Here is an 8,163-nt window from a genome sequence, read left to right as displayed (position 1 = left end):
CGCAATCGCTCTCACTAATGCATTCATATTAATGTAATCTTTACTGTGCTGCTTTATCTGTATCTGATTTAAAATGAGCAGAAATCTGTGAGAAATATAACGACTTATAGCGAATATAAAGACAAAAGAACTGATAAAAAAGCTGTTATAGGAGCAACAGCCATGTGGGCAGCGCTGTGTCATATGCCATAGCTGTGCACAAGGTGTTTGTCACAGCTCCAGACTTATTTGTTCATTAATGACGTCATCAGCGACTAGTCGACTTCGACTCGACTTTCATCACATAAAAGTCGACTTCAAAAAAATCAGAAGTCGTTCAACCCCTAGTGTGTGTGTGTCTTACCCTCTCTGCAGGCTTCAGCACACTCCTTTGCATTGGTCACCAGCTGCTCTGCGTTCTGTACGATGGAGGGTAAACGTGCATACCAGCTCCTCACCACATCCTGCACACACACAGTGATCCAGTGAAAACACAACCCAGCGTTCATGAAGTCTGACCGTCACCATCAGCCGCTCGTACCTGCAGCAGGTTCTGTGCTAAATGCGTCTTTCCAGTGTAAACCAGAAGAAGATGCTGCTGCAGGACAGACAGGAAGTCTTGAGTCAGAGAGAGCTGTTCTATTTCCACTCTCAGCGGTAACTGAGCTGCAGATCGGGCCAGTTTCACTCCTCCAAACAGCCCGCCAACCTGGTCCTGCCATCCTCCACCTGAAACACCGCAACAAAGATAGAAAATCCCTTCAAATTCAGTTTGTTAAAAAACATAAGCTTGGTAGAGTTTCCAGCCCAGTAAAACTCTATATTCCTCTAAAAAGGAAGCGATTCAGCCTATTATGAGAATAAAAGCATCTCTCGTACCGGTGGTGAGTATCTGCTCCAGGTAAAGAACATCATGAATGAGAGAGGTTGTGTCGAAGCTCCGTCCCGTGCATCTGTACACTGCAGCAAGAGCTGCACCTGCCAGAATACTGCTGGTGCCTTGAAACACATACACACATATACACTTTAATTACATTTTATTTTACAATTGAATGTAAAAATATATTATTGATTTGTGTGATTAACATATACTTAAACTTTTTATCAACTTATTCATCCAACATAATCTATTAAAATTAAAAAATATTAACATAAAGTGAAATAAAGTCAAATGGATGATTATACATTCGTTATAAATAAGTATTTGTCAAATAAAATATCAATATATAATAAATTAAACTAATGATATATATATTATACTAATGAATATTAGTATATACATAATACCAGGCTTCAGCAAACTCCTCTGCATTGGTCACCAGCTGCTCTGCGTTCTGTACGATGGAGGGTAAACGTGCATACCAGCTCCTCACCACATCCTGCACACACACAGTGATCCAGTGAAAACACAACCCAGCGTTCATGAAGTCTGACCGTCACCATCAGCCGCTCGTACCTGCAGCAGGTTCTGTGCTAAATGCGTCTTTCCAGTGTAAACCAGAAGAAGATGCTGCTGCAGGACAGACAGGAAGTCTTGAGTCAGAGAGAGCTGTTCTATTTCCACTCTCAGCGGTAACTGAGCTGCAGATCGGGCCAGTTTCACTCCTCCAAACAGCCCGCCAACCTGGTCCTGCCATCCTCCACCTGAAACACCGCAACAAAGATAGAAAATCCCTTCAAATTCAGTTTGTTAAAAAACATAAGCTTGGTAGAGTTTCCAGCCCAGTAAAACTCTATATTCCTCTAAAAAGGAAGCGATTCAGCCTATTATGAGAATAAAAGCATCTCTTGTACCGGTGGTGAGTATCTGCTCCAGGTAAAGAACATCATGAATGAGAGAGGTTGTGTCGAAGCTCCGTCCCGTGCATCTGTACACTGCAGCAAGAGCTGCACCTGCCAGAATACTGCTGGTGCCTTGAAACACATACACACATATACACTTTAATTACATTTTATTTTACAATTGAATGTAAAAATATATTATTGATTTGTGTGATTAACATATACTTAAACTTTTTATCAACTTATTCATCCAACATAATCTATTAAAATTAAAAAATATTAACATAAAGTGAAATAAAGTCAAATGGATGATTATACATTCGTTATAAATAAGTATTTGTCAAATAAAATATCAATATATAATAAATTAAACTAATGATATATATATATTATACTAATGAATATTAGTATATACATAATACAAATATTTACATAATCAAAATAATGACATGTATAATCAATTTTATTTTATATATATATATATTAATATTTGTATTTTATTTTATAATAATCATAAAATAATATTTATAAATTACTTATTATTATTATTATATACAAATATTAATATTAATATAAAATAAAGTAAAATAGATTATTAAACATTTGTTATACAAATAATTAACATATATTTCCATAGTAATAATAATAATAATTATTATTATTATCATCATCATCATCAGTATTATTGTAAAAAATATAATATATAATCAAATAAATCATTTACATGTCATGCTAATTATAATTTTTATATATTTACATTAATGATTAATATTATTTGTATGTAAATACATATTAATTATTTGTATAACTTGTATAATAATCCATTTTATATCTTAATGTTTCTTTTATTTTAAATTATTATTAGCATTAGTATTATTATATGTAAATATATAACTAATAACAAATTATCTAGATGCCATAATACATTACTGATACTTCTTCTGTTCTTTCTTGTGCACATTTTTTTTTACTATTTGCACAGGAGATATTTTATGTGTTAATCCAAACAACTATTACTTCACATTTACACAGTGCTGGTTTAATCATGTATCAGATTCAGTCATATTCAATCAAAAGTAGTTTACTTACCAAGACCAGAACCATGTGGCAAAGAAGACCAGCTGTGGATCTCCAGTCCGCCGCCCCAGTGCTTTAACAACTGCTCTTTTAGAGAGACAGGAGACGATACACACACCAGCTCACTGCACACACACATGGCTTTTAGCAAGGCATCTACAACACAAACACACACAACTTCACGCTTAAGATATTTACACATAATTGTACATTTATGTTCTACACAGAAACATTTGCAAAAACAAAAACTGTGTTACATCACATAGAATGTCAGTTGTGTGCCCCTCACAGTATGTTCTCTCACCTGGAGTGTGAGGCTGGCAATAGTCTTCCAGGTCAGTAAGATCCTCACAGAGTGTTTCTGTGGAGATGCTGCAGGCCGCTTCACCGCTGGTACTGACCAACAGCAGATGAGGCTCTGGAACACGTCGAACTCGAGCTCCAATCGGCCGTTTTCCATCCACTTTGATGGCCACATTGATTACCAGTCCACCATGTTCAAACGCAATAGGAGGAGTGTCACTCCAGCCACCTGATGACGTATTCAAACACACACTTTCAGCACACATTGTGGAAGACCCAAGGAAATCTAAACAGTTTTGTGTTAAAGCTTTGGTTTGATAAGGACAAGGAATTAACTGAATTGCATTTCTGAAAATGAAGAATGTGTCAATTCTAGTCCATAAAAGATCATTTATTAAATAGAATTACCGTTCAAAAGTTTGGGGTCAGGAAGATTTTTTAAATGTTTTTGAAAGAAGTCTCTTATGTCACCAAGACTGCATTTATTTGATCAAAATTCAGTAAACAGTAAAACATTAATATTGTAAAATATAATTACAATTTTAAATAACTTTTCTATTTGAATATATTTTAAAATATAATTTATTCCTGTGATGCAAAGCTGAATTTTCAGCATCATTAATCCAGTTTTCAGTGTGAAATCATTCTATGTCGACTGATTGATGATCAAGAAACATTTATTGTTTATTAATGCTGAAAACTGTTGTGCTGCTTATTGTTTTTATGAAAACCGTGATACTTTTTTTCAGAATTCTGTGATTATAATAGAAAGCTTAAAAGAACAGCATTTATTTGAAATAGAAATCTTTTGTTATAAATGTCTTTACTGTCACTTTTGAATTGCAATTCTAAATTTCGTTTAAATTCAAGAACTGAAGTGCAATTTATTTCAGTTAAACTCTGAATGCACAGAAACACAGAACTCTCTGATCAGCTGAAATGAAGAATGCTGTTCTCACCAGACAGATCTAGTCGAGCAGGACACTCCACTTCCTGCCACACGCCCATGGGCGGCATCTCTCCTTGACCAATGAACACAAACTCACGTGCTGACATCACTGCCTTCCGCAGCAGTATCTGTCCCGCCCCCTCATAATGCCTGGCGGCTCTCACCAACAAATCTGGTCTTTAGACAACGATGACAAATCAGAAATTCTCACTTTACAGCGCTCAAATTTATGCAGTTTTTAAGTTCTGACCTGCAGAGCCAGTGCTTTCTTTGATTGGCCAGTTCTTGGACACCTGCAGGTAAGTTTCCATCCTCTAGAAGCTTAAAAGCAGGGGCCCACGATGGATTCGCCGCTGGTCCACTGCGCAAACCACCTTTACCCTCACCAGCCAGACAGCCAAGGACATCAGCGATACAGGCGAGACAACGTGCAGCTACTCCCAGATCCCCACTGCTGCCTGCAGCCACTGAGACAACAGCCAAACCATCAGTATCCTCAAAAGTCAACATATGCAAACCATTCCTCATCTTTTGCTCCTCACCTGAGTCCAGCACCTGCAGTAGCTCCTCCTGCTGGCCGGCCAGCGCTGCTGCTCTGAAGAACGGCAGTAGACTGAGATCTGTGTGGCCTTGTAGAGCGTCCATGGCTCTTCTTCGGCCCACAATGAAGAACAGCTCTTCTCTCCAGCGCAGCTCCGTCTGCTGGTCCGTCAGGATGAGAATATCCCTGAGCGAGAGTCTCCAGGCTTCCCTCCAGCTGTCCAGCCCACCAGCGCCACCCAGGAGCCAACAAACACCCTCTAGTCCAACGGGTCCTGAACGTGGCATGAACACTGGGAACAATCGGGCATCCAGCAGACAGCATGACTCAGTCCTCTCAGGTCCCCAAAGGTACTGAGGCCTTTAACACACACATATATATGTTAGACACACTACATGAAACTATGACAGTCTCAATCCAAGCAAAACATGCAAAAAATTAACCGTGAAGTCACTTAGGCAGCATCTTCCTGTAAAAGCAGGTGGCTTTTGGATACAATAATCTTTAAAATAGAGCAAATCTTTAGTCAAAAGTCTGATTATGTGATGTATGAACGTAGAAGTTTCTTACTGTATTCCAGTACGACTATAAAAATCACTCCATTTTTGATTAAGGAATGATGCATTGACATCATCAGTGTAGGCCTGGGTGGAAAATAGCATTTAAAATATAAAAAATTAGCAAACATTTTCTTATTTATATTGTTTCTTTTCATAAGTTGCTTTAGATAAAAGTGTCTGCTGAATGAATAAATAAAAATGCAAATGTAAGGAAGGGGCTCTAAACTCACCTCTAAATTGTCATGGGCTCCAAAAGCTGTGTACACTGTTAACTTTAACTCTCCCAGCATCACTCGATGACCCTGAATGATGATGTCACTAGACAGGGGTAGATGTTGGATGCAGGATGATGAGGTCAAATCAAGCCCTGACAGCAGGCACCCAGAATGCACCTGGACTGGACCCTGTAATTGACAAAAATATATTACTATTGCAATAATACTACTGTACTGTAAAATAAAAACACTAATTAGATATTCATAATAAAAATTATTTTATTTTACAATACAACAGTAAACGTGGTTAATACGTTTCAGGTTGGAAAATATGAAAATCTGTATAAATACAAAAAGATCACATCCTTGATTTTTACTTATAAGATTTACTTAAAGTGAACATGAACTATTCACAACCCATTTCACTTCAGTAATGTGACATTTCATAGTGACAAAAATTGTGGTCAAAAAATAAATAGGGTCCGTTTTGATTTCATATCTTTAGATAATAGTCTGAGATTATTTAACTCTCCAGACCTGTAGGTGGCAGTGCTGCACAACAGCTCCTGTTGATACATGAACTTCTCCTTCCAGCACGCTATTAATCACTCTGCTGCCTTCTGCCACAGACTTCACATCCTTTAAAGAAAAGGAAATTATATTGCATAAGAAAAGTTGAAATACCAGACTTTAATTTTAAAAAATCCCACCTGAATATGAGAGAGAGTCATTGTCTGTGTTCCAGTTTCTGTCAGACGAATGACATGTTCTCGACCTGACTGAGTCAAATAATCATAGCGACCATCCTGAATATACACTGGAAACAGACAAAGGTTATGTTCAGAATAACATACTACTCTATACTTACTACTTCTGCAATGTACAGTATGCATACTGCAGGAAGCATACAGATTTTCAGTATGCATGGAAAACCCAGGTAGCCTACATTTAACCAAATACTGCATATAGTATATAAAGAATACAAAAGTGCACATAGCATTTAAAAAGTATAAAAGTGTACATTGCATATAAACTGTATATATAACTGAATGCATAGTTTCACAATTTTTTTTTTTAAATAGTATGCAATATCCAATATATACCATGCAGTATTCAGTAGGCTAGTATTTCATTCCCAAACAGACTTATGGTGTGTGCACACAAAACGTGAATTTAATTATTTGCACGAACAGATTACATACAAAATCAATGCAAAGACTCAAATAGACGCAAATTCGCATTGAGCAATGTGAATGATGCGAATTGTGACACGATTGCCGCAAACGTGCGATATTGACCTCAATCGCGTCTTCCACACAACTTGAAAAATTTCAACTTGAGCGGGAAATTCACATGATGCATTGTCGTGCAAGCCAATCAGCGAAGAGCTTATTGACACGTCCGGTTTGACACTTCCACAACAGGTACAGCAGCAATAGTAACTATCTCCAACATGGTTGATGACAGAAAAAACGGCAGAAAGAAATGTTGTTGTTGTTGTACTTGTTGATGTGCGTGAAGACACTCCTCATTGCAATGTTTTTATTCGCGCAAGTGACATGAAAAACATCCCGCGAGTAATCTATCATGTGACACTGAAGACTGGAGTAATGATGCTGAAAATTCAGCTTTGTCATCACAGGAATAAATTAGATTTTAAAAAATATTAACATAGAGAACAGTTCTTTTAAATTGTAATAATATTTCACAATATTAATGATTTATTTATTGTATTTTTGACCAAATAAATGCAGCCTTGGTGAGCATAAGAGACTTCTTTCAAAAATATTCTAAAAAAATTATTCCAAACTTATTTATTTTAATTTTACAAAATTATTCCGGTCAAACTTTGACCGGTAGTATTCATTTTTAAGGATCTTTATTTTTCCCATTTGGGTCCTTTAGGCTCAAGAAATTCCTTTGGCAATCCTGAACACGTCCTTTAGGATTCCTCTCCAAACCTTCAACCATCTGCACACACACAGAGCCCTCGTTTGTAAAGTGAAGCTCACGCTGTATCCGGCTCTGGCGCTCAGGTGCTCTGCAGCCACCAGCAGGGCATTCAGTGTGGCCCCACCGCTGCCCAGCCGGGCGTGAGGGTCAGGAACGGTCAGCAGCAGGGCATCCGCTGGGAGAACACCACGCTTCTGACGCACCTCCAGCTCTGAAACACACACAAACCTCCATGAGATTTACCTGAACCTGGTCTGGAGATCTGTTAATGTAAGGTAGACCCTTATACAATTAAGTACTGTGGTGGTTCCATGGAACTTTGATGGCATCAGATGGAAATATTATGGTTCTTTGGTATATACAATGGCACCTAAATTCATGTACCCTTGACACTTAATCCAAGATACTTTCAAGAGGGTAGAACCACGATACAATGTCCAAAACAACGAGAAGGGTCTGGCTGCAACCTTGCACTTGCATTCTCAGACTTGCACTCTCAGACACTTGCGCTTCCGCTAGTGACGTCCCTTGCAGTCTTTTTTTATTTTGTTCTATTTATGGATTACTTGTTGTTTGAATCTCTCAACATTTTACAACAGTAGCCAGGTGGTGAAGACAAGAAAAAAGAAACTAAATTACGAAGTCACTTGCAATCGCCACTTGCACTCTCCGATACCTGCGACATCACTTGCAATCGACACAAATCGTGCGTGTTGCCAATGGAGACAAGACGCTGTGGTGGTGATTAAATGATTAAAACTAATTTTATACTATAACATACAGGGTCCTGCAAGAAAAAGACAA

The 8,163-nt window shown here is 37.7% G+C and overlaps 1 protein-coding gene across 1 annotated transcript in view; it reads right to left on the bottom strand.

The window, feature by feature from the left end:
* The window catches only part of LOC107680117 (L-fucose kinase-like), a 10,970-nt gene that overhangs the window by 2,600 nt on the left and 207 nt on the right, over positions 1-8,163 (bottom strand). Inside the window, exons 2-15 of the mRNA XM_016475890.1 lie at positions 7,419-7,570; positions 6,291-6,300; positions 6,117-6,223; positions 5,944-6,045; positions 5,422-5,595; positions 5,202-5,275; positions 4,633-4,991; positions 4,341-4,557; positions 4,101-4,267; positions 3,143-3,370; positions 2,851-2,994; positions 1,774-1,893; positions 1,436-1,623; positions 344-443 (exon numbers count right to left, since the gene is read on the bottom strand). Of these exons, the coding sequence (XP_016331376.1) occupies positions 344-443; positions 1,436-1,623; positions 1,774-1,893; positions 2,851-2,994; positions 3,143-3,370; positions 4,101-4,267; positions 4,341-4,557; positions 4,633-4,991; positions 5,202-5,275; positions 5,422-5,595; positions 5,944-6,045; positions 6,117-6,223; positions 6,291-6,300; positions 7,419-7,570 (2,142 nt within the window). The remainder of the gene's footprint in view (positions 1-343; positions 444-1,435; positions 1,624-1,773; positions 1,894-2,850; positions 2,995-3,142; positions 3,371-4,100; positions 4,268-4,340; positions 4,558-4,632; positions 4,992-5,201; positions 5,276-5,421; positions 5,596-5,943; positions 6,046-6,116; positions 6,224-6,290; positions 6,301-7,418; positions 7,571-8,163) is intronic.

The sequence above is a fragment of the Sinocyclocheilus anshuiensis genome, unplaced genomic scaffold (assembly GCF_001515605.1).
Source record: "Sinocyclocheilus anshuiensis isolate Anshui unplaced genomic scaffold, SAMN03320099.WGS_v1.1 scaffold376, whole genome shotgun sequence".
In the NCBI taxonomy this organism is placed as follows: Eukaryota; Metazoa; Chordata; class Actinopteri; order Cypriniformes; family Cyprinidae; genus Sinocyclocheilus; species Sinocyclocheilus anshuiensis.
This window is presented reverse-complemented; position numbering and strand designations above follow the sequence as displayed.